Here is a 22015-nt window from a genome sequence, read left to right as displayed (position 1 = left end):
GGCAAATTCAAATACAAACACTGACTCACAAATCTATTCTTAAAACATCTTTATTTCTCATGGACACACGGCAAATCCTCTCTTGTCTACTTTGGCTTTTAGATGAGATAAATGGTATTAATAAATTACTCCTTAGATGTGTATACAATATAGGCCTATGATGACAATTTATTAGAAAGAACCCTTTCTTCCCTGCATTTCAGCTGACTACAATTCAATACAAATTCCTTCTAATCTCTGGTTTTGTTAGGACTGTTGCAAGTCAAGAAGACTGATATTTGAGTGACACAAAAGCATAGAGAAAGTTTATCTTATTTTTGGTTTCTAACCTATATATGTGTGTGTGTGTGTGTGTGTGTGTGTGTGTGTGTGTGTGTGTGTGTGCATATATGTGTGTGTATATATATGTATGTATGTATATATGTATATGTATATATATATATATATATATATATATATATATATATATATGATCTGTGTTCCTCTTTCACGTTCCTAATGCCTATGTTGCCTTACTGCTACCATTGAAGATTTTTTTTTATGCAGTCCTGGGGCTTGAACTTAGGGTCTGGGTCCCTGAGTCTTTGTGTTTAAGGATAGCACCCTTCTACTTGGATCACAGCTCCACTTTCAGCTTTTTTGTCATTAATTGAAGGTAAAAGTCTCAGGAACTTTCCTGCCTAGGCTAGCTTTGAACCATAAGCCTCAGATATTAGCCTCCCAAATAGCTAGAATTATAAATGGTGAGACACCAGCATCCTGTTCCTTGAAGTTTTTAACTTTCAGTGGTGAGACTAACAAGGCTGCTGAAAAATTTGAAGGGCTTCCAGCAGCTAACCAAGCACAAAAATAGAGTGGGCTTTTATATTTAGTGCAATTAGAGTCTATTTTATTTTCATCAGCAAATTATGGTTGTTTGTACTGCCTTCTATCAGTGAGAGATTGTAGTTTAAAAGGTTGACTTGAGGTTATATTTTAGATACTGTGGGTATTTCTAAAAAATTGAATTAAATAATAGGAACAAGGAATAGAAAGGAATCTTCTTGATAAATAGAGCACTTTCTTCCAAGCTGGGTAGTCTAATGAATTTTATATCTTCATGAAAGGCCCCAAATATACCACTTGAAACTAGCTTGAAACTCTAGCTGGTTCTGTTTATGGAAAGGCTATTCCACATGGACTTTCCAGAGAAGTTTAGCTATCTTTCTTTAAGAAAAAGATACATAGTGACTGTTGGGTCCACATTCTGTTCTTCCTTCTTGAGAGGCAGCTGAAGCTCAGTGATTATAATGAAAACAGTATTTAACAGCTATTGAACTCTCAAGAAGAGTTGCTGGACTAAGTGTTTCATGTACGATATGTCAGTAGAGACTCACAAGGAGTCTCTACCATACAAACAACTTTCAGGTCTGTTGCATAATGAAGACATGAGGCTGAAAAAGAATATAGTTTAATGTCATACTATTTGAGCCATAATTAAAACTCTAGGCACTCAGGGGAAGCTCACTGTTATGTATGATAACATGCACTAATAACATATTGATAGTAATTTATCGACCCTACTGAACATTCTAATAAACAAGAGTGGGAAAAGAAAGCAACACAGCATGTTCGCCTATTAGCATGTGGCTCCACCAGTGTTCCACCAGTATTTGAAGGTCTTTGCTATAACTTGGTAATAGTTTGGTAACCATGGCTCTAGATTTAGGTCTATAATATATTTGCGCCACTAAAAATACACTTTTTCCTACAGGATAAAAACAAAGAAATGGTACTACAATTTAATCTCTAAGCTTGGGTTATTAACAAACTATACATAGAAGGAAAAATGGAAAAAAAATACGAGGATTATGCTAGAATATAAAGAGCAATACTTCAAAAGCCAGTCAAGCTGAGTATAATGCTGGCCCTTATCTATAACAAACAGATTGAGAGGATGATATGTAAACAGTCTCCGGAGTTGATATTCTACAATCTAGTAGAATTTAACAGCAAAGAGCTCAGTAGAATCTAAACAAAATATCTGGCAGATAAAGGATGCATTTCATCTGCCGGGCTTGACATCCCATAGATAAGAGTCAGGGAATGAGCAAGCCTTTCTGTCTCCTTGCATTGCTACTGAGAAGCATGTTTGGTAACTCCCTTGATCTTCCAAGTCCTGATGTCTCTCCTTGGAAATCAGACTCAGCAAATCATCAGGTATTGTGACATACCCCAAGGAAGATTTTTTTTACAGGCCTTTGCTTAGTTATCTCAAATAGACTGAGGAAGCCTTCATTTCTAAATCATTAAAAGTAATTATTTCTGATCCTGATTTTATTATTTTTCTTTGTCTTATTTTGTTCTTCCAGTGATAGCCTCTTTCAAGAACAAACCTACCATTATTATTCCAGTCCCTAATGAACACTTCAGTAGAGGAAAATTACTGGTTTTACAGTAACCAAACCCATTATTTTTTTTTCCTGGTGAAAAACATGGTTTCCTGAAAGCTATGCTGATTGATAGTAGTAGCTAAGAGCCTAAGAACTTTATACAATAAACTTCAAGGTGCCTGAACAGAATAGAGATGCTCAGTGTGGCCCACCAGATGCAGTCAACATACATTCACCAGTTGGACGTTCTCAGGGGGCGGGTTTGGGTGGTGAGGCCCATTGGCTATGTTCACCATATTGTTCCGTTCAGATCGAAGACTTTGCCGAAGCCGGTCGTGAAGCTTTTTCCGCTGTTTCCTGAATATAAAATAAGAAGCATTTCTTATTGTTACTGTCCTTAACAATTCAGTCATTTCTGTACAGGCATTTTTTTTATGAGGTTGTCATAACACCGCTGAATTATTTGAGGTAGTGGATGCCATATCAGAATAAGTGCAATCACATATCTTAGCAAAGAGGTTCTAAGAACTGTGTGGGATTCTTCCAGAAACAGAACAATTTTACAGAGGGACAAGAAAACAGAAAAGGAGAAGAAAACAAATACGGTGGTCACAACTTTTAAAATCAATCTACCCTTGCTTAACTATTACAGATTGTCAGTTGTCTTATGCAGCAAGCTGTGCAGCAGACTTGAGAGTTGATTCCACTTACAACTCCCCCTACCCCTGTGGCTTTCCTAAAAATAACCTTAGCTTTGAATCTGTCCAATATACATTGCTAGATGACATGTATATGGGAGACCTAGGATACATTTTGCCATTAGATATTGGCACGGCAACACGATCCTACTCTTGTAATGCTTTTTGTATAAGGTGGTGAATCCTGAGACAGAAACTAATAAGCTGTAATTAAGTCTGTTCCATGAAGGCTTGTCTCTATCATTTACTCAATTATGGCCACATGTTTATTCATGGGACATTGGGAAAACACAATCTGCGCCCTTAACTTTGTAATATAAAAAGCAAGTTATTTTCATTCCTCAAAGCAACATTTAGACCATGATAACATTCCATGGCAAGACAGTATCATGTCATGAGGGAAAAATCACACTCTCACAAACACTGTTAGTGTCACATTATTTCCAACAAAGTTGAAGCTATATATAGGAAAATGAAGTGCAGAGAACTCATGTCAAAGAGTATTTGTTAGTATGGATGAAGTTGAAAAGTCCATACAGAGGGACCACATATCTATTTCAAAGTTTTCACTTCAATCCCTTCAATGTTCAATTGTGCTTCATTTTCCTCCCATGGGATTTCTTTGTGGGCCTCACATTTTGAGAGTATTTTATATGGGCAACCCCAATTAAATAGAACTGAGCTCTATTAACTCTGACTTTTACAAACCTGCATTTCAAAGACCACCAAGCATTTTCTTTATCTCCTAAGCTAGTGTACAAACTAGACTTGTCCTCAGCAGTGATGGGTCCAAGTATACTTATGACACTTGCATACACCCCTAAGTGGTACATGCACACACAAGGGCACATACACACATGAACTCTGGGCTTCTATACAAGCCTCCAAACCTTATCCATTACCAGAGCTGTGGTCACTTAAGTATCTCCTAAAAACGTACACACACACACACACACACACACACACACACACACACACGGCAAAGCTTTCCACCGTACATAATCAAGGAAGGCCCTAAACTGTATTATGCAGAAGGAAAAGCAAGAGGAAAAAGTCCCTCCATCATTTTCTCCTGGGACCTAGGTGTGGATCAATGGGTCTACAGAGCCCTGGCCACCTAAACCAGCTCTGCACTAAGGAGAGAGGAAGGTACAGAGAAGGAAGATTTACTTGGTTTTGCAGTAGGCCACCACACACATGATGCCAACCACCAGCAGGGCAATGCAGATACCAGTTATTGTCAGCACTCTCTTCTGGTAGAGCTCCTCCGCTTCTGGAAAGGGGTGAGAGCAGATGTCACCGAGGGCCCGTATGGTCATTGGGACTTACAACAGAACATTGGCATGCGGCATGACATTATCGACATTCACACAAAAATAAATACTGAACAATTCTGTACATTTGTAGACATGTCTAAGGCACAACATGCTCTGTATTACACTGAGCATAAATAAATAAGAAAGCCAGTTTTGGCCACTGACAGTAAAAATATTATACTCTGTATGGTAATTATGGCTATATATATTAAATAATATTAAACTGGAGCAACATCAGCAATAATTATAAAATAATGATTTTGTTAAAAATCTTTTTAAAAAAATCTCATGTAAAATTAAAAACTTAAGAATCTCTTGCAAAGACAACAGGAATCAATCCCAATGAAATGATGTTTAGAATGACACTGCTGAGAACCCTCCCTCTGTCTTTGCCCCTCTTCCACCCTCTTCCTTGGTGCCTCTTTACATTTCCAGCTATTTTATGTCATCATTTCATGTCCAGTGGTCTTTACAAAGAGACAGATCTAACTAAAAAAATAAATACCAAGACATTTGCATATATGAACTTGGCTTGTAGTGATCAAGTAAATTAAGGCAAGAGTCCTATAGTTTGACATGAAGTTGTGAAACACAAGAAAAATATGAACTAGTGGGCACTGTATCTGAGAAAATCCAGTATGATGGTTGGGGCAGAATGAAGATGTGTTCCTTAGAGGATAAATGGTTATTATGTCATCAGTTGAACTTAGATAACTTATTTGTTTGACAATGTCATTCACAAGCATTAATGGTATATAATTTGGAATAGAGTGCACATTCCTAAACTAGCCAACTTGGCAAATTACCTAATGAATACTCTCTTCAGGAAGTATGTGGCTTAGAACTTTGAACTAAAGGTACTACTTTACTCCTAATGCAATCAATCTCTAATTCATGGAAAATTTTCTATTTGCAAATTAGTTTCTTTGGAGGATAACTTGATTATATAAAGGTAGGTCAGGTTGTTAACGAGATTCACTGACTTAATGAGGACCTTGATCCCTTAGGAGCTGAGCTTCCAAGAGTCTAATTACATTTATTGGAAGATCTTCATGAGTTCATTCAAAAGGAGACTTCAACTGGTACACAGTGTATAACACAGATGGTGTTTACTTGCCAACACTTAATAAGCTAGGCAAGAACTGGGGAATGTGGAACAAATGGAGTTGTCTTATCTGGACAACCACAAGGGGCCATCAAAGACTATTTCCATTATATACTCCCAGTCTCATTAGCTATACCTTTCTCTCCACTGACAGAGGGCAACTCACAGGAAGTTTTCTTGAAATGGAAAAGTGAATTTTGATTTCTGGGATACAGTGGACCTTATCATTAAACAAAACATTTCCTACAAGCCAAGCCCATAATAATCAAATTCCAGTTAACAGGTCAAGAACATTGTCAAATCAAATTAATAGAGCACTGATTATTAACAGGAGAAGAATAGAAGTCAGTGGGGAAAAGAATAGAATGCTGCATAGATTATACAAAAACAAACTGAAAGGGTTGGAAGTGGAAAGGAAAAACAAACGAAGAGGACAGACAAACTGACAGAATGACAGAGAGTAAGAAAATCAAGTACAAGGGAAAACAAGGTTAAAGGTTAGGGAGCCATCTGAAGTCCCTGGCACAGCATGCCTGATACTAAGGGAAGAAAAATAAATAAATAAAAGAAAACTAGAAGGAGGAAGAGCTTGGGTGGGAAGAAAAGGGGAATGCAGAGTTGGAAGGGTTATTCCATACAGCATAACTCCTAACTTGTGCAGCAGTCACGTGGAAGCCACAATTAGGAAGCAAAGCAGCTGGTGCATTGCAGTGCAATAGTGTTGTGAAGACACAGAATTGGCGCTGTGGACTTTTGTGCCTCAAAGGTCAATCAAGGACACAGAACGTTGAGTGCTTCTGTTAATTGCTTCCTTCAGAGCCACAGGACAGGGGATGGATTTTTATGCAATGTAATCTGCAAGCTGATGACCTCTGTTCCTACCCTGGGCACCCTGATCAGTTTTTAGCATATGTATTGAAGCAGAGATACTACTCTCACTGCTTCTCCTCCCTGGGACCCATAACTCAGAGCAGGGTTCTTCAGTTGAGATGAATTGATTTAGAAACAAAAGCATCAGTATTGTTGCCAAGAAAAGGAAGCTCCTACTTTCCCCTGCCCAATCCCATTGACTCTATTGCTTGGTTTTAAAATATTGAAGCTGGAGCTGTGGATGTTGCTTAGTTGTAGGATAATTGCCTAGCATGTGATATGTCTTCGGTTTGATCCCTAGCTCTACATATATACACATGCACAAAATAAGCCCATTCTTCCTCAATAAAACAATCTCTTTATAGAAATAGAGGTAGCTTTATAAAGGATAAGACAATGAAAAAAAGTACTAAAACTGTACCAGCAGAGCCCATGGAATACAGATAGGGGATTAAATTCTGTATTCATCTCAATACTGATTACAAATGTCTTCCCTCAAGTTCTATTTGATTTTTTTTTCATGAGTTTGCTAGATCAGGTAACTTCTTCTATATAAATGTGTTAGAGGAAAACTATTTGATAAATAATAGCAAAAATACTGATTAAAAAATACTGGATTCCTTTAGCCTTTTTCTTCCTTCACATTTTTTTCCCTGTGTGATAGATTCCACAATACAAGAGGAAATAAGAGACAGTGTTAAAAATCAAGACTCAGTCTCATGGGTAGGTCTGTCTCTGTAAGTGGAAATGTTCCTGCCTTTGTGGTAAAGTTAGATACATCACAGTGAATCAGTTTAAATGCAATTTTCAGTCTCATGTGTCCAGGTTAAGAGACAGAACCCTTGGTTCTCAGTTTAACTTTAATATTAGAATTTTTTTAAAGAATGCAATAGACCTGTCTAGGATATCATGCATCTTTTGAAGCCTGCAAATACCAGCATGTGTCTTTGCTAAACCTTAAAAGATCTACTGAGAGAGACGTCAATTACTTGACTTCATTGTTTGGAAATGGAAATAGCAAGTTCTATAATCAGATTCCAAAGCTATGAGGAAAATTAAAGGAAAGCTATAAGGGAAAATCCTGTTAGTGGTAAAAGTCAGGGGTAGTGGTGGATTTTTTTCTCTCTATGGGATAGGTCAATGCTGATCCCCAGTCTTAGGAAATTCTCTTCTTGAGGAAAAAGGGCCCTGAGTTAGCTTTTCCCCAAATCAAATAACATTTTCTTCTGTTTTTTTTTTGGGGGGGGTGGGGGGGTAGAAATGAACTTTCAAAGGCTAGAGTCTGCAATGGCTTCATTTTCCACCAACGGAAGGCTGTACATTAGGGATAAACAGCAACGTTCCCCACCAGAAGTGGGTGTCTTTGCTGTATTATGTCACGCTGTATGTCACAGAATGACTTGAGTGGTATCAGAGAGTCTGCTAATCAGGATATGACATTGTTGGCTACAGACTCCACTCAGGGATGCAAGGAAGCATTCAGAAAGAAATGTGGAGACTGGGCTAGGAAGCCAGCTCCCTGCTCTTCCCTTGACCAGCCTTCAAATCCCATTATTTAGGACCGAGGCTTTGTAGAGTATGCCTACACTCTGTTCACAGGAGACTTTGTTTGTTTGTTTACAGTGTGAGATTACATGGCTGGATAATCTTAGTGATTCCAATTTAATTCCATTAGCAATGGAATTTCCACTGAAAATAGCACAAGTTTCCTTTATGCTTTCTATTTCTTTACTCATAAGATAATGTACTTGACTATCTCCAGAAAACAAGCAATTTAAATCTGTGTATAAAAATAACATTGGGTTACAGTGTAAGGGTCTTCTGGACTATTACTAAGTAGTGATTTTTACATTATATATCAAACTTCCATTGCTCTAAAATGTGCTGTATATATGATGCTTTTAAAACTTCATTTGTTTTCAGGCCCCTGGTTTGATCTGCCCTGTATCTATGTGTACCTATGCACCAGTCCAACCAGCCTCAGCTTTTAAACAACAGAATAGTCAGGTCCCATCATTGAATCAAACAATGTGGGATCTACATAAATTCACAGCAAGTGGGAAAGATTTTGAACTCTAAGTAGCTTGGGAATTTAAAAAATCTGCTGCACTCAGCTATATTTCACTGAACTAATCATAGATTGAAAGCAGAGAAATCATTGTTATAGCTGTATGATCCCTTCTAAAGGAAAGGAAATTAGTTAGGAACTGAAAAGTAAGAGTAGGAAGGGAAAAAGATTTCAGCTCATAGGCTCTAAATTCTGTAGGCCAAAAGGAATGATGATTGTTCCATACCCATAAATTCAATCCCAAGATGCTCTGCCAATGCAGAAAGTTGACAAAAAAAGAAGAAAGGGAAAAAGTTTCAGAAAAGAGCAATACACTGCACTCCAAAACACATTACATATGACTATCATGGTTGTCTGTGCGTGCACATGGAACAGGACAAGTGACAGAAGGAAGGAAGCAGTGTTCAGGTATGCCTCCCCAAGTCCCCAAGGGAACGCCTGTTTGCAAGAGCTGTGCAAATACCAGCACCTGTCTTTATTAACCCTTAAAAGACTTCACTGAGGGAGGCTGTAGAGATGCTCAACTGTCCTCTACACTACCATTTCCATAACAGAAAGGGCATTTAAAAAATCATTTATTTCCTAATTAAGTAAAGGAAAATTCCAAGGAGGAAGTGATTTTTTTTTTCTCCTAAAGACACACAATGGCAGAGTCAGGAGTAAAAACCAACAGGATAGCAATTGGGTCTGAAACTTTGATCATGCTGGGCTTAATTAAGAGCCCTTTGGTTCATCTCTCCCTGGTACTAAGGTCCTATGGGCACAGGTATGAAGAAGACCTACAGTGCAGCCCAGGCAGAGAACTCAAAATGGGGGCCTACTTCCAGCCATCCTGGCAGATCTGAGCCCAGAGACCTGCCCAGGTTCAAATGAGGACATGGGGGCTGGGAGAATAAGATAAAGAAAAGAAAAATCTCTTGGAGGGACATCTTAAGAAATCTTACAGAAAAAAAAATGATAGTCAAGTTTCATCATGTTAAGTCATTAGGACAGCTCACCAGGTAGAAGACAAAGCTACCTTTTCTTCGCTTGATCACTGATCTCAGAGACACCAAGGTGATCTGATAAGAGAATTTGAAAAAATGTGATGGTGGTGAATAAGGGTGTTTGTTCTTAGAAAACCTTGAGTTTGGGCATGGGAGTAGAAGAGAGAGCAATAGTAGAGGAAAAAGGTACAGAAATTCACTGTGGTTTTAGGTCCTGCCTCTGCCATTTACTTGTTTAAGGCCTTGGGACCAGGTAATTTCTCATTATGTACAACATTTGCATCTCACTAGATAACCTTGTGGCATAGAGTCAAAACATGAGTTTTGGGAAATCTACATCTGGAGATGTACCCTGGGCTGCTCACTACATTAAGGTTTTCTTTTGACTAACTGCATAGCCAGGAAAATTTAAAAGCTTCTGGGATATATCCAGAAAACAGACTTTAAAAATTTGCAGCCCCTTAAAAGAACTGAGGCTTCCAAAATTAATATACAAATAATGGGAGGAACTATATAAATGTTTCCTCTGCTGCAGGCCCAGTGTACTCAGACAAAGAACTTGTTTTTTTTTTTTTTTCAGGTTAAATTAAAAGCTAATGGCTATAGGATTAATTTAGTTGCACAAGATATTTTCAGTAATTTATTCTAATGCAAACAAATTTCCCTTGCTTCTGTGTAACATTCACTTTGTCAAACTGACATTTTTTTCTCATTGCATTCTTCACATAAACTTTGGCACATCAATGTGATAAACTACATTAAGGAAATGGATAATAAATGTTTTATTCATTTCCTCCTTGAGAGGGTGTGACCCAATTTTCTTTCTAGAAGCACCTCCATCTCTTGCCTTTCCCTCCTTCCAGTCAGTAATAATTTAAGGGTTAAAACCAAGACATATCTAGAGAAATTCTTTCCAGAAAATCATAAATTGCATGCCTACATGAACACTGCTAACGGTCTATATTAGTTGCATAGAAAGCTTGGTTAAGTCATCAATAAAATTAGTAGCATGCCCATGCATACATATCACTGCATTTACAGTTTTATAGGTAAGTCTGTGAGTCTAACTCTAATTTCATTTCAAGAAAAGTCATTCATATCAGGAAACTCCAATTTCAAATAATTCAATGGGAAATTGGTACTTAAAACTGGAATCTCTTCTGGCCTTACAGCCTAACAAGGAAATAAGCAGAGGAAACATGCACCGGTCATTCTAGTCACAAAGAGAATACTGCTCTAATTGATTTTTGCTACTGGTAGCCACATTTCTTTCAATGTAAGTCAAAAAAAGCAGAATCTGCAAACACTTTCCCTTTCAGGGAGAGATTATTTCTTCTATCTGTTCTGTTTAATCTAATGTTGGTGTGGGCTCATTATGTATCACACACTTCCGTACTGAACTTCTGCCTAGCCACTGCATTTTTCAAATTAAATTAATAATTCAAAAACACAAAGGTTACTGTAAACAATTTAGTTTCCTTTTCTACATGTGATTTCCTGCCATGCCCTGAGCAATATAAAAAATTAATTTAAAAAGAGTCTTCAGAAACTATTAAATATTGACTCAGTAATCCTATGCCTTAGGATTTTATAATTGCTTGAAGATAATTGATTAACCTAGAGGTTAATTTAAATTTCCAATTGCATTAGGAAAAAAAGGGAATAACTATATATATATATATATATATATATATATATATATATATATAATATCATGGGCCTATTTATATAAACAACCTATGGGATAGTTTGACTTTTTTTTTCCCTCAGAGTTCTAATGAGTTGTATCAATGCCAACTCTAGATAGGATGAATTTTTTATCTGGTCTTTGAAACTTACCTTTACAATGTGGATACTGTTTTGTTTTCACATATGCCAATCCATAGAACTACTGAGTATTTGGAAATTTCTACTTATTTCCCAAATTTCTTGTGTACAAGAACACACTCAATCACACATACAGTAAAATCTTCCACTCAGTTGGAATTTTGGACAAGTTTTTTTATACACAGTGTGTCTTTATTCTATTATTAGCAAAGATACACATATTTGATAAATACATTTTTTCAGCAGGTTTGAAAAACATTTAGAAATGCACAAAATACCTGATGCACTAGTAACCTATGGTTCAAATTGCTTTAAAAAATAACTGGTAAGTTTACCCTCAGAATGGGTCTAAAAGTTCTAAATTGGTATTCTTTTAAAAATATCCTATAACTCCAGGTTATTCTTACTATTTGTTAGTCTTTCTAAATATGAAATACATGCTCGATACTGTCTCTTTTAATTATGGAAGCTGTGAATGAGTTTCCTTTTTTTTTGTTCATTAAGTCTACATGTTAGTTATTGATTACTTATGCATGCATGTACACACGCACCCACATGCGTGTGCACATGAACACACACATATATTGCTCCACACTACAAGATGTGAAGCTGACTAAACTTGACAATATTTTCCTGGAAAGTAAAATAAATATGCTATATTTCAAGACAAATGTCTTATGGAATATATATTTGTTCCTTTGTTTCATATTTTAAATCAGCTTTTATAAATCAATACATGTCCCAGAGGAAATGCCAACAAGAATCTCTATATCAAATTCAATTAATGTATACATTATGTGTTAATAAACACTTTAAACGTATACATTCTTTTAGAATGCTTTTCTTCAATTCAAAATATGGTTTGGTGATTTTTAAATATTTTGAGACTAGGGGCTACCATTTCCTTTAAAATTTATATTATGTTTTCCAGACATTATGTCTGCAAACACATTTTAAAGTGGATCTCTGTGGCAATAAAAAAAAGCTCCTTTTTAGGTTTGATTAGTGCTTAAACATGAATTTCTTAGAGCAGCAAAATATTTTTCTGTCTTCTATATAGCCGATTACACAAGTAAAAATTGAAAATCTCAGACATAAAGGGTGATACAATGAACTACTGAAAGCCATGTCTGATTAGAAGTTCCTGCATTTCTGACATGAGACATTAGTAATACATAGTCATTACATACTTGGTTCATAAATGTGCTTCCTATCAATCTTTGTTAAGTCCGATTAAATATGAATGTTAATTTCCTGGATGTCTTCCCAAAGTGTCATTCCAACTTTACTAAATAATTTATTTAAGGAATCACACTTTGGACTTCACAAATATGGAGTGGCTATTTAAAATAATATCACATGAAGGAAAAATATGGCCTACAATGGGATGAAAACATCTTCTGATCACTGGCAGATGTAACTGCATTGTTGTTCTGGGAACTACCTTCATTTTTAATAGTTGTTTTTTTTTAAGCTTATGACCTGACCTGCACAATGAAATCTCTCTATATAATAGCAAAAAATGTAAGAATAACTTAAATGTTATATTTTGTTAAATTATAAAATATGATTTTTATTATATTTGTATTGATTGTCACATGTACTTGCTAAGTCTATATTTTTTAATTCAAATGTGCATTTCTAATAAAAGTCTTTTATGTATGAAATACAATTCTATTTTCCCTTCTACTTTTACTTTCCATACTATCTACCTTAAAGCATTAATCTATGCATGTTACTTAAATATTTATGCAAATAGCCATGACTGTGTTAGAAAATGTAGCAATGCCAGTTTGCTATTTTTTTCTTTATAAAAGAAAATGGCCTATGGCATAATCTTGATATCTAACATATGTAAATATGTATCACTTCATTAATTAAGTAATTATTATGGGTATAATTTTCCCATAATGGACTACAGAAATTGATCTTGAATTCCATGACTGTTAACATAATCTTATTCTTTATATGTAGTACAACAAAGGCCCCTTAAATAGTGTGGGCCATGATTTCTTATGTTCTATAAACTTACAGTGTAATAGCTATTTGAAATATTTTTTCTGGGTAAGTAACTGACAGGGCTTGAAAAGTATAACCTCATGTCTGCTTTTGAAAATGAAAGACTTAACTTTTTAGTGGAGCGCAGCTATGTATATCAGAAAATGCATCAACTAAGACTGTTTTGATGCTGCAGTGGTAGATTTCTTCTTATCTGAGAGTTTGATCTAATTGCATAACTAAATGGAGTCCATTTCCAGTACAATGTTCTGAAAAACTTCAGAACAAAAAGTTGTAACTATACTCCGCAAAAGAAAGAGAAATGCATCTGACATATGCCTAGTTGACTTCTCCTTGTAATTAAATATAATGCAAAGTGGATATTTTAGAAATGATCTTCAAGTCATTATGAAGCCACAGAATCCATTTGATTTTCCCAGTTCTGCATTAAAAGTATGTATATTATATTTATTTACACACATATATATTCTAGAGTTGAGTTGTTATGTCTCAAAGCAAAAATATTTTGAAGAGTAAAATTACCTTTGAAGCTAACATGAAGAAATACTTATATAAAGAAATGCTAGCATTAAAATGATTGGTTAAACTAGTCTTGAATTACTTGCTCCCTAAGCAACATAAATAAAAGCCAGGCTATTTTCTTTGCTGTGAAATGTTGGTTTTTAATTTTCCTTACTCAGTGACTTTGTTTTTAATGCCTCCATGCAAACTGTTTGGTTAATGAAGAGAAACATCTGAACTCTTTTTATGATGTTTATTTGTTGTAAATAACACACTGGGCCAAAACTTACCATCATTTCAAGTGCATAATTGTTACAGTGTATCAACAGCCCTCTCAGGAAGTTGACATTAGATACAGAAGATGGACTGTTCTGTGGAATGATTTTATTTTACCAATACAAGTGAGACTTTTAAAGGCTTTTATTATATAATTTCACTTTTTGATATGGACTGTCAGTGTGCATCACATTATGCAGTATCCATTTCAGAAACATCCGGAGCCTTACACACCTATCAGTTATCTCAAAGCCAACTAGTCACGCACAGAGGAAGTAATACAATGGTGTTAATGTTCTCATGCGACAGGCAGAGGCAGTCAATATTAGACCTGGTAAAACACATCTAGCTCTAGGTGAATCTGAGGGACGATGCAGCAACAAGAAAGCAGCACCGACTGAGCATGCTCCTATTCAGGCAGAGACAGAAAGGGAGTGGACGTACTGTAGAAGCTGGCCATTACGTAGTTTTGGCAGCGATCACCAGTAAACTCATTTGGGCACCTGAGAGAAGAAACAAAAAACAATGGTAGAAAAAACAGAGAAAAAAGAGAAGAGGTGAATATATGCTAGAAAGAAGCTCCTTCAGTGTCATTTGACTGATCTTGGTGAGTTCACCTTCAGGAACAGAATCTTTGTCCTAATCATGGCTTTCTGACCGTGGCATTTCCTCCAAAATGGAGACAAATTTGGACAAAATGGAAAGATCCTTTCACAGGGAGCCATGTTTCATTCTTCTAGTTTTCTATTAGATCACTTTTCACAGATGTTGGAAGGAGATGACCGCCATGAATGCCAACATCCCAGCCCATCCTGACTAGCCACTCTTCACTCTCGGGGAGACACAGCTAAACATGAATGGTGAATGGGTTTATGCCGCGGGTAGTTAAACCATTATTAGCACAAAGGGCTTCCGTTGCAACTGAGTTGTAAAAGCACCAAGTGGTAGTGATTGTTGCTGTAGTTTGGGGGAGAAAGCAAATTTCAGATTATTTTTAACATACTTTCTTGGTTTTGGATTTTCATGGGCACATTCTCAGTACATCTTGCTCCAGTGAATCCAGGTTGGCACCTAGAGGGCAAAAATGTGATAAGCAATAGAATGCCAAAGACACTGAACTTTCAGACTGGCATTTTTGTTTTCCTCCTATGGAATATGGAGATTCCTAAAATTGATGTGGTTCTGAACAACATGAAGAAAAGAAAAGAAAAGACATGACGTTGAAGTAACCATGTGCCATGAAAACTGTGGACAATCAAGTTTTGTTGTTTGCTTCAGTCTTCAAAAGATTCCTTAGCTGAAATCTTGCTAGAGGGAGGCTAGATATTGAGTCTCAAACTCCCTTCTAACTCAGTACCTGTCCTTGCTGGGTTCAAACACTGGCTATGACAAGAGCTCCTGTAGTTCTGGCTTTTCCATTAGATGGCCTTGAACTTTTATTACCCAACATTGTACTTGTTTCCTAGCTACTTTCTTTTTTTTTTTTTTTGGGGTCCGGTTGTGGAGTCTGAACTCTGGGCCTGGGCGCTGTCCTTCAACTCTTCAGCTCAAGGCTAGCGCTCTACCACTTGAGCCACAGTGCCACTTCCGGCTTTTTTCGTTTTGCTTATGTGGTGCTGAGGAATCGAACCCAGGGCCTCTGGCATGCAAGGCAAGCGCTCTACCACTGAGCCACCTTCCCAGGCCAACCTAGCTACTTTCTTAATTGTAAGTAAAACAGTTAAATATTAAAAGCCAAGCATTTTTATACTCTAGAGATTACTGAGAAGAAAGTTACAGTCCCTGTTTTATTTTAAAAGATACTACAAATTCAGACTTATTTGCATTGTTGAAAGACAGTAGGTTTTTATGAGCACAAATCTCATGATGCAGTTGTTCCAAATAAAAGACAAGCACTTTTTAAAAAAAGTTTTAGAAGTTACTCTTCTACAAAAGTATTTAGCAATGCCACTTCACATCTAAGGTAAAAAACAAACTGGAAATTATATAAAATTTACATTTTATTTACTCACATACATTAACTTGCCAAAATTCTCAAGTCTGAACATAATACTAGTCTTAAGACCATGCAGTGAAGCTTTATAATAATAAGTCCTTTATGGTTACTCTTTTTATGTTGCTATTATTCTAAAGCATTTTAGATTAGATTCATGTTACCTAATATTATGCTTCAATAAATCATCATTGAAGGGTTCCAGAAAGCAAACATACTTACAGGTAAAAAAGCTTACTTGACTACTTCATACTTGTCATTTTTAGTAGTTCATCACAACCTTACAAAGCACCTATACCCATAATTTAGCTCTGACAGCAACTCCATAGTGACTTTTACACAATTCTATCTCTGGAGTAAGTAAGAACCAACAGTATCATTCTGACATCAGAGAGTTATGGATAAAACTTTTTTCTAATATAGGAGTTACCTCTTTTTTGTTCAAGCCAAAGTCAATACCAACATTTTTATTGTATTATTTGGGACAGGAAGTATCTTACTTCAAGAAGAATGCCTATGATATGAAATACTAGCAGTTTCAGATCTTTTGCCTCACAAGAAGTATGCTGTATAGTTATATCATAAACAATAACAATTGGTAAGTTTAAACAACAAACATCTTGCATTGGATTATTTTAGAATTCTTCAAAACACTTATGCACAATGGAACTGAGTATTTTTGCTCTAAATACATTTTGTGAAGGAAATAGAGGAACATCTACCTAGGAAAATACGTGAGTCTGAAATATAACCTGTGAGATAAGGATCGTCACCGGGACTATAGTTTTACACAGGCATACTCTGTATTTAAGGAGTAATTTCAGAATTAAGAATATACACCATTTAATTTTATCTCTCATTCATGATAAAATTAAAACATGTTTATTGAGTACATAGAACATGATATAAAACATATAAAGAGAGGACATAGTGAAAAAGAGAGTTGATGATAGAAGAGAGAGAGGGAATGAGAGAAAGGGATACAAAGAGTGAATATATAAATTATATATAAATGTAATTATTATTTATATGTTATTATATGTAACATATTATATACATTATATCTCACATATTGCACAGATCATGTATATGTAATATATTACATATATAATAAATATTATAAACATTTATATATTTGTACGAATATAAATATATAAACAAATTACATAGAGAGATATAGTTAGATAAGAGAGAGAGTGCACTTCAAGTAGTAAATATTCTTACTATTTTATTTAAGGACCACAAAATCTTAGGACTCATGAGGTCCTTAAAAGAAGAAATGCATTAATTAGGAAACTGGTCATTCTGGTACTCTCATTTGCCTGATCTGTGATTAAACGGCACATGTCAACTACATAAATTGGATCAAAATTATTTTCTAATTATTTTGAACTTCTTGTGTTTCCTAGGAAACTAGCATTGTGGGGTGGTGGTTTGTAAGACCATGGGAATATCTGGAACACTAACACTCAAACTATGTGGGGTACACAAATCCCTGTCAGAAATCATCAGTATTCTCTGATCTAGAGCTAGTCTTTTGGTTCAGTTTTACCTTCACTTGGGTGATACATTTTCTTCATTATTTCTTACTGCTACTCAAGTACTCAAGTTGTGATCCACATATCCATACTATCCGCATCGTCTAGGAACTTGTTAAGAAAATTCAGACTCTGAGGCCTCAGTCCAGAATTACAGGGAAGAATCTTTATTTTAACAACACCTCCTATACCTCTGTATGCATACTAAAGCTTAAGATATAAGGGGATGAGGGATGTAACTCAGTGACCGAGTACTTTCACCTACCATGTGCCTTGAATTTGATGCCCAGAAGTGCAAAACAACAGAAATGACTCACATTATGTTTGATAGTAGGCTGTTAAGACTAATATAGAGCAAAACCAAAGTACTTAACTTTCACTGACACCTAGAATTGTAGCCAAGTGAGATGGAGGAAAGCTGAAATGGATAAAACTGATTTCTGCTGCATGAATTGCATACTTCCCTGACTGCAGAGAAAGAAACAAGCTCATCCAGAGCTGTGGTAGAATTCTACAGAAGTATTCCTTACAGAATAGGGAAACTGGCTTCCAACTTGTATCTACTAGCATACGTGAAACATTCAATGTATCACTTTCCTGGAAGATAAGAATATGACCGTTTGATTCCCCTCTCTTTTTTTCTTTTTCTTGTTTGAACATAAGAAAGGGAAACAAAGGAGGAGGCAACAATGCTTGATAATAAGTGTACTCATTACCTTGCTCATGTAATTGTAACCCTTCTATACGGTATTTTCACAATAAAAAAACACTTATCAATTAAAAAAAAAGTATTCCAGAGGATCAAAGAATGAAACTAGAAGCGTGGGAAAGATGCTTTCAGGTTGACAGATGTGCTCCTGGGTACCTTTTCTATTACTCTCTATTCATTTAATTAGTTAATTAGTTATGTTGTTATTGGAAAGTTGATACACAAAGGGGTTACGGTTACATGAATCAAGTAACTGAGGGAAGGGGATCTTTCTTTTTTGAACATGATTTTGTATGAGTCTGAGCAAATTTGGAGGAGTTAGTTTATTAGCTAAATCTATGGATCTGAATGAGAATCAAGCAGCTTCAAAAACATACACATATATTGGTTTCTTTGATCAGATTAGAAGATAGAAATTATCTTTTAAGAATACATTAAAAAATACAGTTAAGAATACAGTCAAGCTAGGCACTGGTGGCTCATGCTTATAATGTTGCTACTCAGGAGGCTGAGATTTGAAAAGTATGGTTCAAAGCCAGCCCAGACAAGAAAGTCCGTGTGATTCTTATTCCAATTCACCATCAAAAAAACTGGAAGGAAGTAGCGCTGTGGCTCAAGTGGTGGAGTGCTAGCTATGAGGGACAGTGAAGAGCCTGAGGGACAGTGCCCAGGCCCAGAGTTGGAGCCCCACAACTGACAAAAAAAAAAGCTGGAAGTGGAATTGTAGCTCAGGTAGTAGAGTTCTAGCTTGAGAACTAAGCTCTAAGTTCAAGCCCCAGAACTGGCACTAAGTAAGTAAGTAAATAAATAAATAAATAAATAAATAAATTCAGTATTTGCTCTTGATAGGATGAGCTTTGTTCTATATCTGTTCTTAATGGATTGAAAATTCAGTTTGTGTGGACTTGGATGTGTGTTTCCCTATGAACCCTTCCATGTCTCTACCTCTTGTCTCCCGTCTTTCAGGCTCTGGGTGAGGACTTCTTCTTTGCTCTCACACTGAACCATCTCTAATCTCTTTCACTGCATTTCACTGAACCTCAGATCAGACTGTAGCATCTCATAAAGAGCAGTACAAAAAGAACCTTTCATAATTAAACTGATTTGCCAAGTGCAGGTCAATCTGAACATCTGTCTTTTATCTTTATAGTTAGGGTAAAGCTCTCCTCTATAGCCTTCCAAAAATGTTTTGTAGGAACTTCCTGAACACTGCTCACAAATGTCCTTGCTCAAGTAAAAGCTCTTACTTAACATTATGCTTACAATTAGAAAAGAAAAGATTATAACTCTTTAAGGGGGAGTCTTTTGTCTCAAGTTTAAATCTTGTTACTGACTGAAACACCAGCTGATCTAGGATTCAATGAAACAGTACCATATATAAACCAAGAATTCTGCCCAGTAATGGTAAAATGAAAAGTTATGTTTGTTTAGGGCCTACCAGGTCGGTCACATCCCTAACCTCTTTTAAGCTTTAGTAATTTCCCAGGTAGTATCCAACTTTTGCCTGATGTTCAGACAACAATCTTATTACCTACTCTGTATAGGTAGGAACATCTACACCTGGCTTGTTCTTTGAAATAGGATCTTGCTAATAGTTTTAATTTTTTTTTATCTGTGCTTGCCTAAAACTGTGATCTTCCTATCTCTGCCTCCCAAGTAGGGATTATATTTATGAGTCACCACACTCAGCACACTGCCGTGTTTTAAAATACATTGGGCTCAAAGTGTCATTTATTATTACATGAAATTTACTATAACATGAAATAAAATTGTTTCTTGAGTGAAAGCCATATTAAGTAAACCTACAAACTTAGGAATGTTCAAAATCACCTTATCCCAGAACTTAGGTATGACTGACCTAGTATTATGTGTCTAGCTTGTTAATGCGTGACTCAAAGCTTGGCATTAGTTGTAAGATACAGTTTTTGTTTCAGCAAATAAGCAATTCTTAATAATTAAGTTCTCTATAACCTTTTAAACCATGATGAGTTTAGGAGTACTGGCAATCACATTCAATTGTTTAATTAAATTAACAAATCTAATAACTTAATCCAGTATAAAATTATTTTAATATCAATGATACAATGTGAATAATCAGATATGCTTACCATGAAATCAAACATGGATGCATTTTGAGAATCAGCTTTATGTCTGGTATATTTTATACTCTAATTGAAGAAATTATTTACTAGTGTTTGGTGGAGACTCCAGACATATCTGAAGATATTCACAGACTTCTATAAATATAGAAACTGCTGGTAATACAGGATTGGCCAATTTTATAAATCATTCATCACTTAATGGTTAACCTATCAACTGTCTTAGATTTCATTTCTCTTCCGTTCTTCTTGCTTCTTCTGTATTAAGCCATTCCTTGAGCAAGCAAGGAGAAGGGTGAAAGTCTACAGATGATACTTTCTCTTGCTTTGGTCATGAGACCACAATGAAATATTTGGACAATCTTAAAAGTGCTCTGTCAAAAAAAAGATAGTCTCTATTGTCTTTTGGCTTTTCCTCAAGAGGAGCTGTGGTATTTCTATTTATAATCGTACAGCAGCTTAAGTTATATGTGTTACCTACATTTACAACTATCAAATGATAGAAATGTCAACAAGCATACTGAGACATAGTGGTAGGTTTATGTTAGAAGTCAAGAGCTCATGCTGTCACTCTGCACACTTGAGTTGGCAATGTATAGACCAGCTCAGAGTGACAGTCTGCTTTCCTGCTGTACCCTATTGCAAACACTGACTTTTCTCACCTCCTTAGCTAGCTGAATACTCTGGCCAGAACTCGCCTACTTGCTGGCTATCTGTGCTGTAGATTATTATTTTTTTCCCAAATGTATTGTTACTGTTAGTCTGCATTTTTCCAAGATGAATCTTATTCTGTTATCAACCTTTAAGTGAAGTTACTTGAGACTTGTGTATGCTTTTCTAATTTGTGCTTTAGGGTTCTTTACAATGTCACCTGCAAAAGACATTTGTTTCCTCAAGAGAGTGCCCTCTTCATCACCATTAAAGAAGAGATGTAAAAATGTTCCAATAACGTCTCTTTCAGATCCAACCTCTACTTCCTTATCACTATTCAGCTGCTATCCCTTCTCCTCTTTCTTTTTTGTTTGGATCCTGAGACCAGTTCTCAATTCATGAGATAAGAGGATACACAGAGTAGCCCCATAGGATTCATGGGTAAACATTCACACAAGACACACACACACAAATTGTCCTGGATCTCATATGTTGTGTTCCAATATCTAAGATAAATAAAAATAATCCTAACCATGAAGGGTTCTATTTATAAACTCCTCTTGCTTTGAACCTTGGTGCCCTTCCTAAAGCTCTATTTGCACAGCTTGTTCTGAAATGGACATCTGCAAACAAAAACTCTCACCAGTGTTTATCCAACATGATGTATCCTTACATTGAGGGTCAAACAATCTCATTGGATATAGGATCAATCCACATCCCATACATCTCCATGCCACTGTGACACAATGACATATTGGTTGCTAATTTGTGGTATGGCCTTCCTCTCTGGAGGATGCCCTGCCTCGTTGCACTGAACAGTTTAGCATTTCCCAGGAGCTTTGTCATCCTTTCTCCTCTACCATCCTGAGTTTATGGCTAAGCATTTGCGTTGTTTCTTTCTCCTTAAATCATGCAGCATAAACATTTCAAAATGGTCCATTTTATTGAAAAATATGTAGTATCAAGGTGAAGACTACATACCTTTTT

The 22015-nt window shown here is 36.0% G+C and overlaps 1 protein-coding gene across 4 annotated transcripts in view; it reads right to left on the bottom strand.

The window, feature by feature from the left end:
- Nrg1 (neuregulin 1) overlaps positions 1-22015 on the bottom strand; it is a 209888-nt gene that overhangs the window by 5326 nt on the left and 182547 nt on the right. The window contains exons 3-6 of one of the 4 annotated variants that reach the window (XM_013026456.1): positions 14483-14541; positions 8656-8679; positions 4241-4343; positions 2603-2729 (exon numbers count right to left, since the gene is read on the bottom strand). In XM_013026456.1, coding sequence (XP_012881910.1) covers positions 2603-2729; positions 4241-4343; positions 8656-8679; positions 14483-14541 — 313 coding nt within the window. Of the gene's footprint in view, positions 1-2602; positions 2730-4240; positions 4344-8655; positions 8680-14010; positions 14542-15041; positions 15110-22015 lie in introns of those variants that run through there. The other 3 variants (XM_013026478.1, XM_013026463.1, XM_013026470.1) reach the window with 3 other exon arrangements.

This window comes from Dipodomys ordii, unplaced genomic scaffold (genome assembly GCF_000151885.1).
Source record: "Dipodomys ordii isolate 6190 unplaced genomic scaffold, Dord_2.0 Scaffold4, whole genome shotgun sequence".
Taxonomy (NCBI): domain Eukaryota; kingdom Metazoa; phylum Chordata; class Mammalia; order Rodentia; family Heteromyidae; genus Dipodomys; species Dipodomys ordii.
Note: the sequence above shows the minus strand (reverse complement) of the source record. Positions and strands in the feature narration are given on the sequence as shown.